A 23,647-nucleotide genomic window follows, 5' to 3' on the forward strand; every position below is an offset into this window, starting at 1 on the left:
GCCCCCTCTCTGTGCCAAGCTAGGGATCCTCTCCAAATGCATGTGTATAAAAGGGTGTGTGAAAGGTAATTAAGCTCTGGGTAGCAAAGCACAGATAAAGGTTAAGGGACCCCTGACCATTAGGTCCAGTCGTGACCGACTCTGGGGTTGCGGCGCTCATCTCGCATTTTTGGCCGAGGGAGCCAGCATACAGCTTCCAGGTCATGGGGCCAGCATGACAAAGCCGCTTCTGGCAAACCAGAGCAGCACACGGAAACGCCGTTTACCTTCCTGCTGTAGCGGTACCTATTTATCTACTTGCACTCTGACGTGCTTTCAAACTGCTAGGTTGGAAGAAGCTGGGACCAAGCAACGGGAGCTCACCCCATCACAGGGATTCGAACCACCGACCTTCTGATCGGCAAGTCCTAGGCTCTGTGGTTTAACCCACAGCGCCACACACGTCCCTAAAGCACAGATTTACAATTTTGTGTGTGTGTGTGTGTGTGTGTGTGTGTGTGTGTGACACAAATTCCAGTGGGGCCATCCTGTTCTGCTTCTCTTCTTTGGCGATCACTCGTAGCCGAGTAAGATTGTCTTCCATAAACACGATTTTAACAAGGGTCCGTAAGTGACTGTGCAGGCCAATTCTGGATCCACACGTCCTTCCACAGTGGGATATTGGTTTCCAGGTGGGAGAATAGTTTCTAGCACGTTTCTCCCTTGCGTCCTGAGGTCAAGTTTCTTCAAAGCCCATGACACCTTTGGCGGGGCGGGGTGTTTGGGGGATAATTCCCCCTCCCCACCCAGTGCTGAAGTGACTTCAAAGCAATCCATTACCATCTATTGTACTACCAACCTTACTATATGCTTGTGAAACATGGACCACTTATAAACGCCATCTCCAACTCAGCGAAAGATTCCATCAACAGTGCCTCTGAAAAATTTTACACATCATTTGGGAAGACAGGTGAATTAATATCAGGGTACTGGAAGAAGCAAAGATCACCAGTGTTGAAGCAAGGCAAATCTTTAAAAATGTAGTATAAACACCGACAACTGGGAAACACTGGCCTGGGAGCGCTCCAGTTGGAGAACAGCCTTTACCAAAGGTGTCATGGGCTTTGAAGAAACTCGATCTCAGGACACAAGGGAGAAACGTGCCAAGAGGAAGGCACACTTGGCAAATCCACACCATGATCAACTCCCGCTCGGAAACCAATGTCCCCATTGTGGAAGGACGTGCGGATCCAGAATTGACCTCCACAGTCACTTACGGACTCATTGTTAAAACCGTGTTTATGGAAGACAATCTTACTTGGCTACGAGTGATTGCCAAAGAAAAAGATGCTTATATATGTGTGTTTGCCTTGTGCATTTATGAATATTTATCCTATATTTGCACCCTGCCCATTCTGCCTTCTTCCGGTTCAAAAGGGGCCATGCATTGGCAATCACACGTCAATTGAATCGCACACCTAATATGGTTTCTGCCTGTATACCAGAAATTGAATCACTCCTCTGCTCTTTCACATGCCTCTAGTATCTGTGTTACATCCCATCAACAACCGTTTCATTTTTATTGTCTACAAAATGGGAAAGGCACTCTCATATTTTCAGCAAAATAACACAAAATTGACTTTATTAATTTAAAAAATGTTTTTTATTGAAATTTTTCAAATATACATTTTCATCATTAAATAAGCACCATTGTAATCTTGCATTCATGGACCTCTCCTTCCCCTTCCATGGTTCTTTAAATTTTCCAATATCTGCTTACTCTAAAAGAAAAAAAAAATCCATTTAATTTGGTCCCCCCCCCCGATTATATCTCACTACTGTTGAATTTACCTTAATCCTGCTACTGTTTTCACTTGCTTAGAGTTATTTTCCAAATACTCCATTAAATTTTTCCACTCTTCTTTATATTACTGTATTTGACCTTCTTGCTCTCTTAGGCCTGTTAACTCTGCATATTTTCTCTCATTTTGAGCTACCATTCCTCTTTCTTAGGAACTTTTCTCACCTTCTACTTTTGGGCTAACAAAATCTGAGCTGATATAATTGTGTACATAAATACGTTTTTCTGGCTCCTGGGCACCTCTGTCTGCACCATTCCCAAAAGAAATGCTTCTGGTTTGGGGATGAATGTTTTTCTAAAACATTTTTTCCCATCTCATTATACAGTAATACCTCCACGAACATCCGCCTTGTCTAGCGTCCATTGCGGCGAACGTCCGCAGCAAACCCGGAAGTACCGGAACGGGTTACTTCTGGGTTTGCCGCTCACGCATGCACAGAAGCGCTAAATCCCGCTTCGCCCATGCGCAGAAACGCAAACCTCTCTGCATGCATGCACAGATGCGGCGCTTCGCCCTGCACCCATTTCGGCTGGTGGCCGGGGCTCCGGAACGACTGTATATCATTTCCCAATATTCCTTAACTAATCTGCATGCCCACCACATATGTAGCAAAGTTCCTCCCACTTCTCTGCATTTCCAGTACATATCAGATTTAGATTTATACATCTTAGTTAACCTGTTTGGAGTTATATACCATCTATGTATCATTTTCACATGGTTTTCTTTTAGTGTGTAGCACAGGGGTAGGCAACCTAAGGCTTGTGGGCCAGATGCGGCCCAATCGCCTTCTCAATCTGGCCCATGGATGGTCTAGGAATTGATGTGTTTTTACATGAGTTGAATGTACCCTTTTATGTAAAATGCATCTCTGGGTTATTTGTGGGGCCTGCCTGGTGTTTTTACATGAGTAGAATGTGTGCTTTTATTTAAAACACATCTCTGAGTTATTTGTGGGGCATAGGAATTCATTCATATTTTTTTCCAAAATATAGTCCAGCCCACCACGTGGTCTGAGGGGCGGTGGACCGGCCTACAGCTGAAAAAGGTTGCTGGCCCCCTGTATTGCATGCAGTAAATTTCAAATATTTCTTCCATAGTTTCTCCCAGCGGTCAAATTCAATATTATGCCCTATATCTCTTGCCCAGTGAATCATTGATTATTTTACCAGCTCATCTTTTGTTTCCCGCTCCAATAAGAACTTATACATTTTAGATAATAATTTTTCATTATTTTCTAATAGGATTCTCTCAAATTCTGAGCTTTGGTCCCAAAAAACATTTTTAAATCTTTCTTGAACCATTCATTTAATTTATAATATTGTAACCAATCTGCTACTTGTTTTTTATTTCTTCCACTGTCTTCAGTCTGAGTTCCTTCTCTGAAATGTCCAGGAATTCACTGTATGTCGCCCATTGTCTGACCATATTTATTCTTTTCATAGCAATGGCTTCTATTCGCGATAAACACAATGGAGTTTTCCTTTCCAACAAGTTCTTATATTTCTCCCAGACTCCACGATTTGAAAAAACTCTTATGTATCTTAGCCTTCCCATACCATAGACATGCATGCCAGCCAAATTTAAGATCATGACCTTCCAGATCTAATGGATAAGTGTCTTTTCAAACCAATCCATTCCTTTAGCGAGCAAAGACATGCTGCCTCATAGTATAATTGTAAAGGGTGAAGGGGGGGTAAAGCCTCTTATTCATTTATTAACTATCAGTTTTATATTTAATTCTTGGTTTCTTCCCCCGCCACATATATCTAGAAATCTCTCTAAAGCAGCAGATATATCTAGAAATATCTCTGAAGCAGCACAATCAGGACAGATTGGAATAAAAACATTTTAGGTAATACTGTACATTCATTTTGATGGCTGAAATTCTACCCATTAGGGAAAACTTCATTCTCTCCCCACCCCCCAGCTCAAAATCTTTCTTTCCAAACCTTTGTATAAAAATTGATTTTATTCAAGCAATTTGTTAACAATTAGAGAAATATACATTTTTTTCAATTAAACATCCCCCACAAAATCCTACTTTAACAACGCCACAAACATGTTACAATCAAGTGTTCAAGTGAACTTGCATCAGAAGACTAATGTTGAATATACACCTAAGGTCTCTTTTTCAACTGACACTTCTCTTCTGCCTTTAAACAGCCGCCTGACACGCATCCTCAAACTGACAAATCTCCTCCTGATTTGGGTGGAGGTAAAGCAGAGGATATCAGCCCACATGAAGCTGCACATAGAAATGGTCAGGTTCTTTTGGTTTTTTTAAAGAAAGGTTGACAGTAGTTTTGTCAGTAGTTTTGCAATGTTTTGGATGGCCCAAAAAGCAACTGGAGTACGGGAAAACAACCCCTGAACACTGCTCCCTCAAGCTACTCAATAGAGTAGGTATTTGCAGGATAGGGGTGTGAGTCTTAGATTACATAACTGATATGAAGAAAGAATACAGTACTGAAAACGTAATATCATTGCTTTTTAATAGCTGTTCTTAATTTAGTACTAGGGCCACCAAGTTTTTTCATTTTGTTTACAGCTTCTGCACCTTCAAGAGAAACCGACCATGTAGACAAAGACACTCTTCTTATAATTTTGTATCCAGTGGCAATAATTACAATGGCTTAAATTTCTGCCATCTTGGGCTGCCTTGAAGGCACAGGAGCAGGACCAGACCAAAAAAGCGGCCATCTGGACTGTATTTTGGGGGAAGAAAGGCAGCAGCTTTGGGCTCCTTTAACCAAAGTTTGCCTTTAGCAGAAGCCTGATGTACAGATTAAGTATTTTCACACACAAAACCCCTGATCCATTTAATTACAGTGTTAAAGGCAGTGTCAGAGCCACTAAAAGAAGGTGGCAACCCCCGACCCCCTCAATCCATTGTAAAAGACAACTAAGTATCTAGAACAGTGGTTCCCAACAGGTGGTCCGCAGACCCCCAGAGAGGTCCACAAGGTGCTAAAAAATATATTAAATATATTTCGTATGATAACAGATTTTTTTGTTTTGGCCGCTTCCTACATGAGCAGAGTCTAGCGCAAAACTAAAATTAGATAGAGGCAGTAGTTCTGCTGTATGCCGTTAGGTGGCGCTTTACAAACACTACTGTTTTGCAAAGAGGCAGCGCGCGCATTCTACTAACGCTCACCTCCCCAAGATGCTTTGCGCGCGTCGGCTTCATTTGTGCGCTACTGCGCAGGTACCCTGTCTTCTCCATTCCCCTCCCTCCTCCCTGGCGCGCGCTGCCTCTTTGCAAAACAGTAGTGTTTGTAAACAAAGCGTTGTTTTTCGCGGAAGCTACAGTTTGCGTAGTTAAAAATGGACCGTTGGTTAAAAAGTGGTTCATCTCATTAAGAACTGAAAATTAAAACTAACTGTATACTGATGGAGTACTCTGTTGTAACTGTAAAAAATGTATAAATATAAAATATAAAAAGACTCTTAATTTGGCTCTCACTTTTTAATTTTAGGATTAGGAATTAATGGGGGTCCTTGTCACAATAGCGGCTCGATGAGGGGTCCTCGAGAAAATTTTGTTGGGAACCCCTGATCTAGAAGACTGACCTGGACAGGTAAGGATATTTACAGATTAATATTTTTTTTAGAAAAACTCTTAGCACTCTAAAATTAGCTGCTCTAAAATTACTATTCAGATACTAAAATATCAGACTATAAGCAACAGCCTAACTTTTCCCCACAAGAAATTCCATCTAAGAGAGCACAGTTCCCAAGGGATCTACATTTCACTCATAGGCAGGGAACATTAAAATAATGCCTGCACGCCAAAGGCACAGCCACAAGAGAAGCAAACTTCCCATCTTGACTGCACTGGGCACCCCATGTGAAACACTGGGTTGGTTATCCTGTGAGGTGGTGCCTAGAGAAATGTGGCTTCTTGCAAATACAGCTGAGGCCTGCTGCGAGATGGCCTGGGGAGGGCAGGAAAATGTTGTCTTGATGCAATCACCGGAATGTTCAACTGTCAAAACGCCACAAAGCTGGGGAGAATTGCAGGCTCCCTTTTCAAGCGTGCTCCGTCGGGCCTGCTCCATGCCCGTTGATGTGAGGGTGAGGAGGAGTAGACCCCTGAGGGACTGGAATATTCTCCTCCATCATGGCAGCCACCAGAGGCATGGCTAGGCCTTCTGGGGAGGACATGGTCAGCTCCTGTCTCCAATATGCTTCACACAGCGGGAGGTCGTTGGTGTCACACAGACTGTAGCTTTCCCCGAATGAGATGCCCGTTAAGGAGAAAGGACAGTGAAAAGCCATAAGGGGGAAAGAGAGAGAGAGAGAGAGGAGAGAGAGAAAAGGAGAAAAGCAAGACAGAGGCAACAGTGTTAAGCAAATAGCAAAAAAAGGGGAAAAAAGAAGCAACAACTAAGGTTAAGAACATAAGAGCCCTCTAAGATCAGGCCAAAGGCTCATTTAGTCCAGCATCCAGTTCTCACAGTGGCCAACCAGATGCTAGTTATGGGAAGCTCAAAAGCAGGAAGCGAGTGCAACAGCACTCTCCTTACTGGTAACAACAGCTGGTAACAACAGCTAGTATTCGCATCCCCTCCAAGGTTTTGGAAAGGGAGTATTTCCCAGCCCTGACTGGAATACCAGGGATTGAACCCAGAACCATCCTCATACAAAGGATGTGCTCTGCCACTGAGCTATTGTTCTTCACCTAAAAATAAAGCAACACTTCAGACCTCATGATACTGAATGGCAACATAGGAAGCTACCTCATCCCGGAGTCACAACCCTGATTCATTGATCCCAGTATTGTGTACTCTTACTTCTAGCATTTTAGACAGGGAGTCTCTGATAGCCCTGCCTAGAGATGTCGGGGACTGAACCTGGCGCCTTCTGCATGCAAAGAAGATGCTCTGCCACTGAGCCATACTCCCACCCCACCCCCTTTTAAAAAAAAGATGCTGCAAGTGTGTAAACATTTATCTTGGCCCTTCTTGCTTGTGGAAATCCTGCTCCGAAGCAAACAAGAGGTGCAAAAGAAAACAAAGCAGTGGAAGAGTTTTGGAAGCAGAGGAACAAGCTTTGCATAGGACAAGCAGGGGAGTGAGGTTTTCAAAATCAAGCTGTGGGTTCGCTTAAAAAAACCATGTAGTTATCAACTGAAATGACAATTATATTTCCGCCTGCACACTGCTGTTTTATTTACAATAAAGATTGCAGCAAATATTTTTAATGGGATATATGTGTGTGTATAATATAATAATATAATAATTAATATAATATAATATAATATAATATAATATAATATAATATAATGGCATAACAAAAGAATCTTTAAAATATTGCTTTGTTTTGAATGCATCTTAACATTCTGAAACTGGAAACTCATGGTCCAGTCATCACAGACAGAAGAAAAAAAATGTTTATTATGTCCAATCCTATGCATCTTTACTCAGAAGCAAGCCCCATTCTATTCAATTGTGGTCCCTTTCAGCTAAGGGTGCGTATGATTGAATCCTAAACCTCAAAGTTCCATATCTTCTCGACTGCAGCCCTTCAGATGTTGTTGTTTGACTACCGCATGGCTTTTCCTGAAGAATTCTGGGAGCTGTAGTTAAGGGTGCTAAGTACTATTTGGAGGCCCTTGCTCCCTTCACAGACCTACAATTCCCAGAGTGGCTTAACAATCAATCCCTCTTCACAGGGAACACTGGGAATTGATTGTAACGCTGTAATCTCTGCACCATTCGAAAACTACAGCTCTCCTAATTATTTGTCGGAAATAATAATAATAATAATAATAATAATAATAATAATAATAATAATAATATTTATACCCTGCCCATCTGGCTGGGGTTTCCCCAGGCACTCTGTTTAGCATGGCATCATAGTGCTTTAAATATATTGTATGAATGGGGCCTAAGCTGCCATCTTCATTTATTATTTATTTCATAAAATTTATACACCACTTGATTGTAAAAAAAGCTTCAAAGCAGTTTAATCCAACTTAGGTAGGAACAAACCCAATTTAATTCTGAGTTAGACATGGTAATAATAATAATAATAATAATAATAATAATAATAATAATAATACAGTGGTACCTCGGTTTACGAACACCTCGGTTTACGAACTTTCGGTTTACGAACTATCCTAACCCGGAAGTTAGTAAACCGAGGTGCCGGAGGTCTACTGAGCGTCCGATGCCTTCGGGGAGGCCGGGCCTTCGCTCCGATGCCTCCTGGAGGCCCGCAGCGAAGGCCCGGCCTCCCCGAAGGCATCGGAGCGAAGGCCAAACCTCCCCAAAGGCATCGGAGCGTCGGATACCTTCGGGGAGGCTGGGCTTCGCTCCGATGCCTTTGCGGAGGCCAGGGAGCGTTTCTGCGACTGGGCTGCAGCCGCGAAAGCGGTCCCCGGCCTCCGCAAAGGCATCAGAGCAAAGCCCCAGCCTCCGGAAGGCACTGGAGCCGGGACTTCGCTCCGATGCCTTTGCGGAGGCCGGGGACCGCTTTCGCGGCTCCCCAGCCTCCGCAAAGGCATCGGAGCAAAGTCCCGGCTCCGATGCCTTCCGGAGGCCGGGGAGCGTTTCCGCGACTGGGCTATGCTTTCGCGGCTCCCCGGCCTCCGCAAAGGCATCGGAGCGAAGTCCCGGCTCCGATGCCTTCCGGAGGCTGGGGCTTTGCTCCGATATCTTTGCAGAGGCCGGGGACCGCTTTCGCGGCTGCAGCCCAGTCGCGGAAACGCTCCCCGGCCTCCGCGAAGGCATCAGAGCAAAGCGGTTAATCCGTTCTAGGGGGTGTTTTTCCTCGTCTAGAACGGATTAATCAACTTCCCATTACTTTCAATGGAAAAGTTCACTTCGGTTTACGAACACTTCGGTTTATGAACAGACTTCTGGAACCAATTGTGTTCGTAAACCGAGGTTCCACTGTAATAATAATATTTATACCCCGCCCACCTGGATGGGTTCCCCCAGCCACTCTGGGCGGCTTCCAACAAAATATTAAAATACAGAAATCCATCAAACATTAAAAGCTTCTCTAAACAGGGCTGCCTTGAGATGCCTTCTAAAGGTCTGGTAGTTGTTGTTCTCTTTGACCTCTGGTGGGAGGGCATTCCACAGGGTGGGTGCCACTACCGAGAAGCCCCTCTGCCTGGTTCCCTGTAACTTGGCTTCTCGTAGTGAGGGAACCGCCAGAAGGCCCTCGGCGCTGGACCTCAGTGTCCAGGCAGAACGATGGGGGAGGAGACGCTCCTTCAGGTATACTGGTCCGAGGCCGTTTAGGGCTTTAAAGGTCAGCACCAACACTTTGAATTGTGCTCGGAAACATACTGGGAGCCAATGTAGGCCTTTCAAGACCGGTGTTATGTGATCTCGACGGCTGCTCCCAGTCACCAGTCTAGCTGCCGCATTCTGGGTTAGTTGTAGTTTTCGGGTCACCTTCAAAGGTAGCCCCACACAGAGCGCATTGCAGTAGTCCAAGCGAGAGATAACTAGAGCATGCACCACTCTGGCGAGACAGTCCGCGGGCAGGTAGGGACTCAGCCTGCGTACCAGATGGAGCTGATAAACAGCTGCCCTGGACACAGAATTGACCTGCGCCTCCATGGACAGCTGTGAGTCCAAAATGACTCCCAGGCTGCGCACCTGGTCCTTCAGGGGCACAGTTACCCCATTCAGGACCAGGGAGTCCTCCACACCTGCCCGCCTCCTGTCCCCCACAAACAGTACTTCTGTCTTGTCGGGATTCAACCTCAATATGTTAGCCGCCAGATTGCAGTTAGGATTGCAGTTTATACTGACTAGTGATTAGGGTACCCTGGGCAGTTCAAGATCCAATAGCTGTTCCTGTTTGCAAGTCATTTAAGTGACAAGATCACAATGCCGATGAGGGGGCAGGAGAGAAGCTCACCTCCACATCTCTGTGGAGAAAGTCCTAGTTACATGGTGTGCTTGCCCTCCAAAATGGCCACATCTCACGTCAAACATGAAGTACTCAATAAAACGACTTTGGGGCCTGGATTCTTTGGGTGCTAGGAATTGGGGATGCTTTTTAAAACAAGGACAGTTGTTATTTTCACACACACACACACCTCACCCCCACCCCCACCCCAGAAACAGGAAATTGTTGTGGTTACTACAGGGGAACCGTCCATGGCTTCATTTGTACCTGGAAGAGTAATATTCTTCCTCCAGCTCATAGAGGTCTATCGAGATCTCATCACGCAGGGCAATAAGCTTCTTATCACATTCCTCCTGAAGGCTGCGCAACTGCTGGTTCCGCTGGTTGATGGCTTCGTTGACGGAAGGGAAGTCATTAAGGATCAGGAACTGTTTTAGGTCAGAGACAAGCTTCATAAGAGACTCACCAGCCCGAACCTAGCAGAGACATCCGTATTCAAATTATTTATTTTATACTATTTATACACCACTAGATCATAAAAAGAAAAAGTGTCAAAGCGGCTTACAAAAAGAATAAAACAATGGAATCATAAGTAAAAAAAAAAAACCACACTACTATTTAAAACATTCAATGAATAATTAAAGTCAATGACAAGCTGAAAACCAAATTAACATGTGTCTGACTTCTACATGCCTGGATAGGCTTACCTAAACAAAAATGTTTTTGGCAGATACCTTGGAGTACAGTGAGGGCACCTGCCTGATTTCAACGGACAGGGAGTTCCAAAGCATCAGTGCCGCCACCCTAAAATATTAATTTCTTACAAGTGCAGAACAGGTATTACGGGGCGTTTGTGACAGTGCCTGTTCGACAGATCAAAACAGTCCACTGGGCATACATTTGGTAAGACTATCTTGCAGGTAAACTGGTCCCAAACTGTTAAAGGCTATATATACTAATAATAACACCATGAACATGGCCCAGTAGCAAATTAGAAACCCTTGCAGGTCTCTTAGCTTGGGTGTTATATGCTGACAAGGTCTTGCAATCATGCTGCAGCATTCTGCACTAACTGCAGCTTCTGGAATGAGCACAAGGGAAGCCCATATACAGCACATTTCAGTAATCCAATCTTGACATACAGCCCCAATTTACCCTGAATGTATAACAACAACAATTTATTGCCCACCCTTCACCAGCAGGTCCCAGGTCATATTAAAACTTTTTTTTATATACTGAACAGTTAAAACAAATCACATTCAAATGTATTGGGTGGATCCTAAAACACACACATCTCAACAAAAATGAGAAGACACACTTCTGTGAGGAGGGAATTCCACAATCGAAGAGCTGGCCCAGGGAATAAGCTGTCCTAAGCTACCAGCACCCAGAACTTCTGAGGGTGGCAGAACAACCAAAAAAGCCCCTCTGCTGATTTCAACACCTGAGAGGGTCTGTAGGGGAGAAGGCAGCCTCTCAGGTATCTGAACGCACCCTAGAACCCATCCAAGATATGCTCCCTAGAATCATAGAGTTGGAAGAGACCACAAGGGCCATCCAATCCAACCCCCTGCCAAGCATCCCTATTGGATGTTTTTCACTCACAATATTTGCAGCTCTGACTTGCATCTCGTAGTTGTCCTGCTCGCCTTGGGTTGCTCGAGAAACTTGGGTTTCTTCCTCAATCTAAAGCAAATGTTAGAAACAAAGCTTTTACATTGGGTTTAACATATTTCTTCCACTGTTCTGCAGAGAAAAACAGCCCTCGCACTATCCTCCATGAGATTTTATTGTATTCCCTCTGCCAGAGGTTCTGAACACTTCAGGCCAAAGCAGGCATGGGGAACATGTGACCCTTTAGATGCTGCTGGACTACAAGTCCCATCATCCCTGACTGCTGATCATTCCGGCTGGGGCTGATGGGAGATGGAGTCCAAAATCATCAGGAGGAGCCACTGGTTCCCCAACTCCGCCATAGAAGAAGGAATAGAACACCCCCAACTACGTAGTAAAATGGAGGCTTCTCATTCAATCCTTGTTATAGGAACATCGATTCATTTAGGCCTCCCTTCTATTCTATAAATTTGAAACAGTATTGCACCACTTTACACAGTCATGGCTTCCCACAAAGGCTTTTGGGAACTGTAGTTTCTTAAGGGCCCTGACAGCTTTTAGGAGACCCCCCTATTCACCTCGTAGAGCAACAATTCTCAGAGTGGTCCAACAATCAACCCCTCTTTACAGGGAGCTCTGGGAACTGTAGCTCTGGGAGGGGACTAAATATCTCCTAACAACTTTTGACACCCTTAACAAACTACAGCTCCCAGAATTCTTTGGGGAAAGTTATGACTGTTTAAAGTCATATCATAGTGCTTTAAATTGAATGTGAGAATGTGGCTGCAGATTTCCCCCAGCTTTGACTTAAAGCAACGATGAGGAAATATTTTTATGTTCCAATTAGGTGAGCAAAAACTTGGAGTATGGATGGAAGAAATAAAGAAAAAAGAATACCCATGACATGAGGTCCCCCCACCTACCCACAAGTAATCTTCTCATACCTTTGCAGTTTTGATTATTTCTGTGAAGTTATCCATGACAGACTTGATGTCATCTTTCAGCCTCTTGTTGTAAGACTGAAGGAGGGTTTCCTTGCTCTGGGGGAGGACGCGCTGCTGTGGCATTGTGGTGGCAAGGAGAGAATCTTAGCTGCTCACCAAGAAAGGTCAGAAAGAGTTAGAACTAAACAACAATTGAAATTCAAAGCTTTTTTACATATATTTCAAGACAACAGTCTTGAATGAATAAGCCATTCATTACAAGCAGTGAGATGCAACATAACCAGACACAGAAAAGGGCTTTCTAGCACAGTAGACAATTGGTACAAAAGTTGGGGAAACAGCCCTCCTTGACAGAGTAATAAATAAACTACGGTTGACATAATAATAATTATATATCTTTTATTTGGATGCTGCATGTCTGACTGGATTGCCCCAGCTACTCTAGGAGCCTCCCAACAGAATAGTAAAATGATAAAGCATCAAATAGTAAAAACTTCCCTAAACAGGACTGCCTTTAGAAGTCTTCTAAAAGTCAGATAGTCGTTTCTTTCCTTGATATCTGATGGGAGGACATTCCACAAGGTGGGCACCACTATCGAGAAGGCGCTCTGCCTGGTTTCCTGTAACTTCACTTCTCAAGGTGAAGGGACCACCAAAAGGCCCTCAGTGCTTGATCTCTGGGCTGAAAGATAGTGCAGACACTATACAGGGCCAAAGCTGTTTAGGGCTTTTAAGGTCAGCATCAATACTTTAAAATGTGCTTTGAAATTTAAAAGGTAAAGGGACCCCTGACCATTAGGTCCAGTCGCGGACGACTCTGGGGTTGCGGCACTCATCTCGCTTTATTGGCCAAGGGAGCTTCCAGGTCATGTGGCCAGCATGACTAAGCCGCTTCTGGCGAACCAGAGCAGTGCACGGAAACACCGTTTACCTTCCCACCGGAGTGGTACCTATTTATCTACTTGCACTTTGACGTGCTTTTGAACTGCTACCGGTAGGTTGGCAGGAGCTGGGACCGAGCAACGGGAGCTCACCCCATCTGTCGACCTTCTGATCAGCAAGCCCTAGGCTCTGTGGTTTAACCCACAGCGCCACCCGAGTCCCCTCTTTGAAATGTACTGGGAGCCAATGTAGATCCTTTAAGACCGGTGTTATATGGTCCCGGCAGCTGCTCCCAGTCAAACTGTCCAGCAACAAGATTCTGGATTACGGTAGTTATAGTTTCCGAGTCATCTTCAATGGTAGTCCCACGTAGAGCGCATTGCAGTAGTCCAAACGGGAGATAACCAGAGCATGCACCACTCTAGTGAGACAATCTGCTCTGTACACAGAATTGACTTGTGCCCCCACAGGCAGCTGTGAGTCCAAAATGACTCCCAGGCTGTGCACCTGGTCCTTCAGAGGCACAGTTACCCCATTCAAGGGGGTCCCCTACACCACCCATCCCATCCCCCCAAGAATAGTACTTCTGTCTTGTCGGGATTCAACCACAATCCATTAACCACCATCCACCCTCCAACCACCTCCAGACACTCACACAGGACCCTCATTGCCTTCACTGGTTCCAATTTAAAAGAGAGGTAGAGGTGGGTACCTCTTTAATCTCCTACCTTCGGGCAAGGGATACAGTAGTCAGCTGCACCAGCAGGTTAAAGAACAGTTTTTGTCCGTGGGTTGTTGGGCTGCAGAAAGGGATGGGAAAGTAGTGCAATTGACTTCTGACAAGCACACAGACTGTGAACAAGACTGAGTGTATGTTTTTTGGGGGGGCTCGTTTAATTTCACTGCATACACGTGATGTAGTGACAATAAAGGTTTATTTTTAAAAATCTGCATACTGGTGAACACCCAGGCAAAACCTCCTGATGATCTCTTCCAGAAATTTCATAGATGTAGAAAAGCATGGGGGAAGAGGACAGAGCCCTGAGGTACACCACAAGTGAGAGCCCAGGGTCTGAACATTCATCCCAGAACACCATTTTCTGGAACACAGCCCAGGAGGAAGGAGCGGGACCACTATATAACAGAGCCCCCTGCTCTAGATGGCCCAGAAGGATGTCATTGCTTGGGGGAGGAGGAGACTCAATTTGCAACAGATCCCAACAGTTTCTCCATCAACTGCACATCTCCATGAACCCACCTCAAAATGCATGCATTACAAAACACATACCCACTGGTCACATTCCAGCCTATTTTGATTAATTAGCCTTAACCAACTTGGTGCCCTCCAGAAGTTTAGGTCTACAACTCAGATCAGTCCCAACTCTCCCTTCCTCAGCATAAGGCAGCTAGCTGCCTATTTATTTAGAGCCACAAAGACTGGACTGCTACATTATTTTTTAGAGGAAAGGACTATAGCTCACACAACCTGTGGAAGAGCTGTTTTTAGTCAGCGCAGATAATAGTGAGCTAGATGGAGTAATGGTCCGACTCAGTACATGACAGCATCTTACTCAAACCATCCCTTTTAGATCTGGAACCTTATTTCTGAAGTAGGTCTTCATCGTTTCGTGGAGAGCTGAATCCCTGGAGAGCCACTGCCAGTCTGCGGGTCACACACTAAGCTAGATGGATCAATGGACCAGCTTTCTGACTTGCTATGATGGGAATCATAAACCCAAAACCTTAGAAGCCAACAAGATTGAGAAAGGCTGATCTGAACTCGCCCAGCGCTCAACAAACGGGATTCTCCCGCCGGGGTAGTAAAAAACACCAGTCACTGAAAGCACAAGCATGCATTTAAAAAGTGAGAGAAGCCAAGTGCATCGCCCTCACAAAAGAAGTCTAAATAAATAGATCGATTATCAAACAAATAAATGTTTTATCTCAGTACCTTACTCAATACATGTAATCCTCTTGCAGGCAGGCGGCCATTTTTCCTTTTTCTCTTGCGAACGGTTCCTCCCACCCATGGGGCGGGTTTCCTCCTCCTCCTTCCGAAGCTCCTCCAACATCCCATAATCCTTCGCGTCCTAATCCCAGGGTCTACCAATAGAGCGCCGAGCGGGTCACAAAGGGCCGTGGGCTAGTTCCGCCTTCCTCTCCAGCCCAGGTAAGTGGCCAGCTCACGGCGCGAGAGAGCCACTCGTAGTGCGCTTTTTGCGATTCCTGCAAGAGAAGCGCACGCGGTGATGTGAACCACGCGGGTTGCAGCGCCGCCTTTGCACGCCCTGCGATCCCGGTTTAGGGGAACGCATGCCAACCCCTAAAAGCCTTAAGGGGGTGGATCTCCGCCAACTGCCCACTGGCCAGCCCTTACCCAGGATGGGAGATCTCGAATGGAGTCGTTTGCCTTGCGCCTACACATGAGATGATCTCTCCTTCCCGTGAGCGGCCAGCATGTGTTGGTTCGCACGTGGCGTTCGACGAGCGTACAACCTCTGTACATAAGTTGTTCAGCTGCACGCTCCTACAGCTATTCATATTTTCAGTTTGTGAAACTGTACATGTACACAGAGTAGTTGAACAGTACACTCTTTCACGCAAACGCTTGTGCGTGCGTAGAAGCAGCTCTCTTTAATGCGTAAGCCTGCACACGTGTTTGCTGGAAAGTAAAATTTAGCTGGCTGATGTGACACGTGGGGGCTGTTCACCTGTTCTGTTAAACTGATGTACAATTTGGGGTACCATGTGTGCAAATTAGTTAGGTACGCTCTTGTACAACTATTCACATGTTGTACAAGTGTGTACAATCCGTACCTGTGTACACAATAGCTTTACAAGCCAACAGATGTCCACTTTCCCCCTCAAATGCCTGTACATGTGTTGAGATGGCTTTCTGTGGATTTTTGTTTTCTTGACTAGTCAATATCAAGCCATGAGTCTCCTTCAGTTTACCCATGTCATTGAATATTTTCTCTCTCTCGTTAAGCAGGATGAAAAGCGAGTATGCAAACGTGGCCCCATGAGTTTTGTCCACTTTGGGTCGACTTAGCAGAAGCAGCCTCACACAGCATTCTGGGTAGAAGTTTCGAAGGGAGGATGATCGGAATTAACAAGACATCTTTGACTTAGAGGCAACGTTCCCCCTGCGAGACCATCCTACGATTTGATTTAAATTTTTGGTTTATTTACTTTTACCTTCACAAGACATTGATCCCACAATGGCCAGTTTAGTCAACAAAGACTCTTACCTGCAGAAATTGGCCAAGAAAATTTGCACCCAGGAAGCCCCCGAGCTACGAAAAAGGAAATTTGGTACAATTATCTGATGCTGTCATTTACTTCTTTAGATCAGGGTTCTTTGTCATAGTGCAGCCTCCTTAGTTATTGTAATTGTTTTCATTTCTTTATTTCACAAGATTTATATACTGCTTGTGATGAAACCTCAAAGTGGTGGTACTTAATGTTTTCCCTTATTTTAACCACAACTCAATTTAGATTATAATCTGCTCAGGAAAGGATCCTGATGCCACAATGGAATGACAGTAGTGTGTTTTGAAAATGCAACTTGGAAAAATTCAGTTTTCTTGGTGCTTCCTGCAGACCTGCAGAAGTTGCTGGGCTACAACTCCCATCTTCCTGATCAGCCATACTGGCTAACGTTGATGGGAGTTGGAGTCCAGCAACATCTGGAGGGCCTTCTAACATGTACCGTATGTTCTTAGGCATTTATTCCTTGCAGAAATGTTTGCACAGCATGTTGTCAACCAGATTGCAAAATATTTTCCTCTCTTTGTTTAATGAAGTCTTGGTGTCTCTGCCTTCAAACATTCCCAGGAACTGGACTGGGAGACGATAGCACCCAGCCGAAGAAGAAGAGGAAGAAGAAACAGAAGAAGCTGAAGATGCAAGGCAAAATAGTGGGCACCCCTCTGGACAAGCAGGCAGCACCTGGGGGCAGCCAAGCATCACCAGCCAAGCCAACAAATCCCAGTGCTAAGAAATCTGACCCAGTTATCAAAGCTGCACCCAGTTCCAGTGGATCTCAGACTACTGGGGAGAAAGGGGGCAGAAGCCAAAACGATGTTGCAGGTGAGGGTGTTTCTACAGCCAGTCAGTTAAGCTACTGGGCTGGGTTCTCACATAACACTAAGCAATGGTTTAGTAACCCATATTTTAGCATTATGTGTGAACCAGGCCACTGAGTTTAGCTGAGTTGAGTTTAGCAGCAATTTGGGTTGGGACACAGGTCACATGCTTTCTCCTGTTTTCCCTTACAGGTGGTGACAGGACCACAGCCGGATCATTTTCAGCCATGAATCTCTTGCGGCAGAGACTGCACGAGAAGATCCAAGAAATCTCTGGCCAGGTAAAACCAGCACTCTCCTTTAAAAAACAGTTGTCAAGATGTGGAGAAAGCCTGGAGAATCCAAAACCAATTTTAGGCTGTAGGCATTTGCCAGCTTAATTTGGGAGCAAGCCTTGTTTAGTGCAGTGGAACTTGCTCCTGATTAGACACCCACAGAATTGCAGTTAGATGTGTGGTGGAAATATTCCTATGCCTCTAGTATTCTGGTTCCAGTTGATATCATGCTGGCTTCTGCTCTACCTTGATTTGAACTAAAAACAGTTCACCCATCTTTGGAGGCCAGATTTTGGAGGATGTGATGTGGGGTGGTTGATATATAATAGGGGTAGGGAACCTATGGCCCTCCAGATGTTGAACAGCCAGCTCCCATCAGCCCCAGCCAGCGTTGCCAGTGGTCAGGGATGGTTAGAAACATCTGAAGGGCTACAGGTTCCCCATCCTGAGTGTATAAATATAACACATTCTTCAGTCAGGCCTGTTTGTACTTTGTGATTCTGTTCAAACATAGCATGGGTGAGAAATATTTGGGTGAAAAAACCCAGCTTTTAAATAATCTTAGCTTTACTGTTTTCACTCTAAAAAAACAAGTTTCTAGATCACGTAGCTGAAAATAAAAGCTCATAGTACCGGTACATAAGCAATGCATTCTAAACTTCCAGTGTCCTATGCATGTTACCCCTCCCCATGAGAAAGATAGGCAGTGATCCTAATGATAAGCATAAGCCTAAGTATGCAAATGAAGAACGTTTCTGTAGGTTCAAGGAGAGAGAGAAAAAGGTATATAAAAATGAGAAATCCTGAATACCATGATCCAAGTTTGGGGCAAGTACTCTTTGGCAAGAGAACACCAGCAGAGATTTAAAATTGCAAAATACACAACAAAGTAAAGTATGGAAATAGAGGTTTTTAGACTTTTAAAATATGCCAGTTAAATTGAGTTCCAAAGTTTCCCTCTTTCAGTAGCTTAGAAAAAGAATACATTTGGCAAATTAAAAAGTTTACTTACAAGCTCTCCAAATGTCAGATTCATGTGCTTTTCCATAGAGCATTCAGAAAAAGCTGCACAGGCAGTAAAATGTGGCTTAATTACAGTGGTGCAAGTTCCTAAATCATTGGTATAGGAACTGAAGAGTGGCTTGTGAAAGCTGAGCAACCACCACATCCTCTTACACCTGAGCAGAAAAGTGAGCTAAGCACGTTGATTATATGAGGCTAGTTATCCCACAGTTCCAATAACTTTTGCAGTATTTAGGTTTATTCTGTAAACATGTGTAATATATAGATTCTCTCTCTCTCTCTCTCTCTCTCTCTCTCTCTCTCTCTCTCTCTCTCTGTGTGTGTGTGTGTGTGTGTGTGTGATAAAACTGAAATAGATCCCAACACTGTTTAGTTAATAAATAGTGACAATTATAAGAGTACTCAGGATGGAAAAAATTTAAGAGATGTGACAGATGCTAATTACCCATTTAAAAATTACTATTATTAGCTACATAGAAATTAGCAGAGCAGTTTTATAATGCTGTCTTCAGAGTATGTCCCACTGAGTTCAATGGGACCTACTCTCGGGTAAGTAGGTTTAGAATTGCAGCCTAAGTTTGTTTTCCAGATTAAGTCCACAGGGTATCAGGGTCTTAAGTCTGTACATCCTCCTGCTATTATCATGGATTTTATGGTTGTTCTGTAGGAATAAGTTGGGACAGGTTGAAGCAGTTTTCATTTGGGGGGTCAATAGTGATTTCTAAATCATGCATAAAAGTCTTTTGTTTCCCCCCTAATATTCTGATTATGGCATCCAGTAATGTATAATTACATTGTTAGTCTTCCAGATGAAATTCTTTTGAAGGAAATAATCCTTGCCGGCTTTCCTGCTTTTAAATGTAACGGTAAATATAATACAGTGACCAGATTTACAATGATATATGTTAGTGCTCTATTCTAGGCATTGTCTTTTTAGCTTAAAAAGTTCACTTTGCTCTTTTGAACGATGCCTCTTTCTTTTCAACTTGCTGTTTCTTAACAGGGAAACAGCAAAGAGTTGTCCCCAGCAGTATTGGAGAAGAGGCAACGAAGGAAATACGAAAAAGAGAGAAAGAAACGCCGGAGAAAAGAGTTGAGGATGAAAGAGAAAATGGAGAAGAAGGAGGCGGAAGAGGCTTCAGCAGCCATTTCTGAGCCCCAGGCCCCAAAGAATGACACCAAGGCCGAGATCGTCTTCAATAAGGTCGAAGTCCATGAGGAAGGGCTTAGCAAAGCGGAAAAGAGGAAGGCTCTGAAAGGCAACATTACTCCACTGACAGGGAAAAATTACAAGCAACTCCTGAGCAGATTGGAATCTCGGAAGAGTAAGCTGGAAGATCTGAAAGACAAGGATGAGGGGAAAGCCAAGGAGCTGGAGGTGAAGATGAAGTGGACAAATGTCCTGTACAAGGCAGAAGGGGTCAAAATCCGCGATGACGAGGACCGGCTGAAGGCGGCCCTGAAACGGAAGGAGAAGCGCAAGGCCCAGCGCCAGAAGCAGTGGGAGAAGCGGACTGAAAACGTAGTGAACAAAATGCAGCAACGGCAAGACAAGCGCCGGAAGAACCTCCAGAAGAAAAAGATGGCCAAGGTGGAGAAGAAGAAAGCCAAGGCTCGCAAAAAGGGTCGCATCCTGCCTGAGGACCTGAACAAAGCCAAATTTAAATGAATTGGGCTAGTGGACCATTGGAACCCACTCCAGAGCAGGTGCTCACAGGGCTCATTAATAAAAACTATTTTGTAGTTGAACCTCTAATTTTTTTATATCTAAATCTCCTTGGTTGTGAGATGACTTGGGGTCCTCAGGCTGTGCAACTATACTAATAAGAGGGAGCTCCTACACATGAGATGCAAAAGAGATATATTTCCACAAGACTGTTTCTGTGGTCATACAACCCTTAGCTATGCCAATTGATCAAGTGGATCTTTTCATCCCTCTCCCTGAGTCAGGATAAGGAAACCCTCAGTCTGGGTGCTAAATGTGGCCTTCAAAACCTATCTTCCAGGCCATCTGGCACAGCTTAACACCCTCCTTAAAATTTTTATACCTTTAACTGTGCTATAATGTCTTTTTTTCCTGGGTAAAATGTGTATTCATTGCTGCCCTCCATTTTTACTTTTGCTCTGCCCATCAACTGGCATGCTGGCCCTAGAAAATTTCCCAGAATGGAACACTAAGGCTGACAAATGTATTTTTTGTGAAGCAATTTCATAAAATTTCATAAAATCTCATCAACACGAGCCCAGGAAGGAAGCAAATGAATTTAATATCTTAACAATAATGGAATAAAGTAAAAGAAAAGATGGGGTTATTTTTAATTACTTTATATTAGCACAGCATTAAAATACTGTGTATTAGTTTACATATAGGTAATTTCCAGAAGATAAAGAATAATTATTTACAGCTGTTTGCAGAGATGCACAAAACTTGAACATTATCATGAAAACACTAATTCCAGATGTTAATAAACAGTACCACTTTTCCATAAATCAGTCAACTTGAGATTTATAATAGCTTTTTGTGAAATAAGTTTGTTCAGTCCTTTTTCCGGTGGTTCCAGAGTTTTCAGGTATCACACAACTTCAATTAGTAAGTTTAATGCTGTTTGTAAGCCCTCTGCTTTTTATTTCATTTTCATTCCAACTTTTCAATAATGTATAAGATTTTTTCCTCTTATAGTTAGATGGTAACCTGTTAATCTGTTAAATAACCAAAATACTGTTCCAAAAGTGGCTTATATTAGAACAGATCCCAAAAGTGGGCATAAGATTAACTCGGGAGGTGTGGTATCTCCAACATATATCTGATGAGTTTATAGTATTTAGCCTATGTAGTGTAAAGGTAAAGGGACCCCTGACCATTAGGTCCAATCGCAGACCACTCTAGGGTTACGGCACTTATCTTGCTTTACTGGCCGAGGGAGCCGGCATACAGCTTCCGGGTCATGTGGCCAACATGTGCGAAGCAGAGCCGCACATGGAAATGCCGTTTACCTTTCCGCTGGAGTGGTACTTTGACATGCTTTCGAACTGCTAGGTTGGCAGGAACAGGGACCAAACTACGGGAGCTCACCCTGTCAATGGGGATTCGAACCGCTATGGTCCATGGGGTCACGAAGAGTTGGACACGACTAAACAACAAACAACAAGTCAAGAGAAAAAGCGAGTAAGAGGAGACATTACTGAAGTACATAAAATTGTGCTTGGAGGTAAAAAAGTGGGCGGAGAATATTTCTCAATCTCATAACACTAGAAATCATGGACATGAAGCTGAATGCTGGTGTTAACAGGGGAAAAAACTGCTCCAAGTGCTTGTATAGAGTCCTTAAGTGGGTTCCCTATCCGTAGGAGAAAACAGGCCAACCAGAGAATATTGAGAAGCAAAGCAGCTAGTAAGTCTGATCTTTATTAAACTGTTGCAACATGTAAAGGTAGGTAGCTGTGTTGGTCTGACGCAGTTGAAATATATATAAAAAATTGTCCAGTAGCACCTTAAGAGACCAACTACAGTAAGTTTGTTCTGGGTATAAGCTTTCACGTGCATGCACACTTCTTCAAATACAGTATCTGAAGACATCCTTCAGATATCCTGTTTTAAGGGCACATTTAAGATATGAATAGGGTGTGAGCCTGTGACCTGGATTCAGGAACTGAGTAGTTATCATAACAAAAGAGTGGTCAGGATGCCCAGATAATTCAATCAGGTAACCTGGCAGACAGGAAGAAACAACACACCCAGATTTCAACCCCTAAACTGATGTACCATATTAAGGGGGTGGTCTTGGCTACACCCATTCTGTGATGTATGTATGATATTTCTGGGGGTGGTCTTGGGCTCCAGGGCAGGCAATTAAAAATGTCTATATAAGGGCTTGTGCTCATGGCTCGGGGTCACTCCCCCCCTCCTTTGTGTGTGGGGGAGCACTCTGTTGCAACAGCTTTAATAAAGATCAGGCTTCCTAGCTGCTTTGCTTCTCAATATTCTTTGGTTGGTCTCTGTTATTTTCTGCGACTGATAGAGAACCTACAGGGAAAGGAGCAGTTTTTTCTCGTAACAGTTTCCCTTGCACATTTATGAACATTTATTTTATATTTGGGACCTTAGAATTCTTATAACACTGGAGAATTCAGGGCTGGTAAAAGAACATACTTATTCACATAGTGCAGACTATGGAATTAACTCCCAGATGAGGTAGCCACCTTGGATGGCTTTGAAATGACTGGATAAATTCATGGTGGATAAGGCCATCAGTGACTCTTAGCCACCATGGCTACCGGTATGTTCTGGCTCCAATTATTGGCCCCCTTTGGTCTGATCCAGCAAGGCTCCTTCCATTCTTATCAAAAATCCCCCTTGATCAGACAAGAAGCTTTTCTTATCTGCATCTGTAAGTTCACAATCAAGGCATTAAAGAAGTACCCATCTCCTGTTGCTTGTCCTCAGCCCCTGGTGTGGATAGACTGCCTCTGAAAATGGAGTTTTGATTCTGCCACCATCCGGGGCCTGTGATCTCATTTTATAAGGGGATGCAAAACAATTTCTGCGGTTACCCAAGAAAATCCCCTCAATAAACTGTGGCTGCACACCTGTGTCCTGACAAAGCCATGTGGATTCTAATGAAATCAGCCAGACAGCTCCGTGGCTGGTGCGTGGTGATTTTTGCTACTTCCCAACTTTTTAAAAACAACAACGTTTTTACAATCTCTCGCCCCCCCCCCCAAAAAAACATAGAAAGGTGGTAACCTTCAATGCAGGGCATCTTGCAAGATTCTAAGTTTAAAAAGGATTCAAGTCAGAAAGACTCTGTACATACTTGGACTCTTATTTACCACGCAATATTCTGGTGGGGAAAATTATAGAGGAAAACAACCATAACAACCAGTCATCTATAAAACGCTGTTATCGCTGTTTCTAACAAGATTACTGTATAAGTGAGCAGGGCACAATGACGAACTCGTAAGACAAAAACAACCCCCGGCCACCCGTAATTTAAAAAAAAAAAAACGCTTCCTGCATCTCTATGGCAACAACTCGTCGCCGGAGCGGCCATGTTGAATCCCGTCGAGTCCCGCGAGAGAATAACACGCACTTTCTCCATTCCTTC

At 44.0% G+C, this 23,647-nt stretch overlaps 2 protein-coding genes across 6 annotated transcripts; one reads left to right on the top strand and one right to left on the bottom strand.

The window, feature by feature from the left end:
• Positions 1-1,780: 1,780 nt before the first annotated feature.
• Positions 1,781-15,251, bottom strand: MED22 (mediator complex subunit 22). 4 transcript variants are annotated; one of them, XM_060270542.1, is made up of 6 exons: positions 15,108-15,251; positions 13,885-13,956; positions 12,275-12,422; positions 11,322-11,402; positions 9,984-10,144; positions 1,781-6,072 (listed from the first exon to the last, which is right to left on the bottom strand). In XM_060270542.1, the coding sequence occupies exons 3-6, from the start codon at positions 12,395-12,397 to the stop codon at positions 5,874-5,876; spliced, it is 564 nt and encodes a 187-aa protein (XP_060126525.1). In that variant the 5' UTR covers positions 12,398-12,422; positions 13,885-13,956; positions 15,108-15,251; the 3' UTR covers positions 1,781-5,873. The 4 variants fall into 4 exon arrangements, with proteins under 4 accessions (XP_060126525.1, XP_060126523.1, XP_060126524.1 ...); XM_060270540.1 differs by having other exon boundaries at positions 9,984-10,192; positions 13,869-13,956; XM_060270539.1 differs by having other exon boundaries at positions 1,782-6,072; positions 9,984-10,192.
• Positions 15,240-20,407, top strand: SURF6 (surfeit 6). Of its 2 annotated transcripts, none has more exons than XM_060270536.1 (5): positions 15,240-15,326; positions 16,146-16,471; positions 16,994-17,248; positions 17,437-17,525; positions 19,546-20,407. In XM_060270536.1, exons 2-5 carry the CDS (start codon positions 16,378-16,380, stop codon positions 20,209-20,211), a joined length of 1,104 nt encoding a protein of 367 aa, XP_060126519.1. In that variant the 5' UTR covers positions 15,240-15,326; positions 16,146-16,377; the 3' UTR covers positions 20,212-20,407. The 2 variants fall into 2 exon arrangements, with proteins under 2 accessions (XP_060126519.1, XP_034968550.2); XM_035112659.2 differs by having other exon boundaries at positions 15,246-15,326; positions 16,149-16,471.
• Positions 20,408-23,647: the final 3,240 nt, after the last annotated feature.

Source organism: Zootoca vivipara, chromosome Z (genome assembly GCF_963506605.1).
Source record: "Zootoca vivipara chromosome Z, rZooViv1.1, whole genome shotgun sequence".
Lineage (NCBI taxonomy): Eukaryota > Metazoa > Chordata > Lepidosauria > Squamata > Lacertidae > Zootoca > Zootoca vivipara.

Excerpts from the sequence above, each read along its gene's own strand:
- MED22 (XM_060270541.1), bottom strand. The coding sequence starts at position 12,397 with ATGCCACAGCAGCGCGTCCTCCCCCAGAGCAAGGAAACCCTCCTTCAG. Across the intron at positions 11,403-12,274 it reads AAATAATCAAAACTGCAAAG|ATTGAGGAAGAAACCCAAGT; the intron begins GTATGAGAAGAT and ends CATTTGCTTTAG. Across the intron at positions 10,193-11,321 it reads AAGTCAGAGCTGCAAATATT|GTTCGGGCTGGTGAGTCTCT; the intron begins GTGAGTGAAAAA and ends TGTCTCTGCTAG.
- SURF6 (XM_060270536.1), top strand. The coding sequence starts at position 16,378 with ATGGCCAGTTTAGTCAACAAAGACTCTTACCTGCAGAAATTGGCCAAG. Across the intron at positions 16,472-16,993 it reads GCTACGAAAAAGGAAATTTG|GAACTGGACTGGGAGACGAT; the intron begins GTACAATTATCT and ends AAACATTCCCAG. Across the intron at positions 17,526-19,545 it reads TCCAAGAAATCTCTGGCCAG|GGAAACAGCAAAGAGTTGTC; the intron begins GTAAAACCAGCA and ends GTTTCTTAACAG.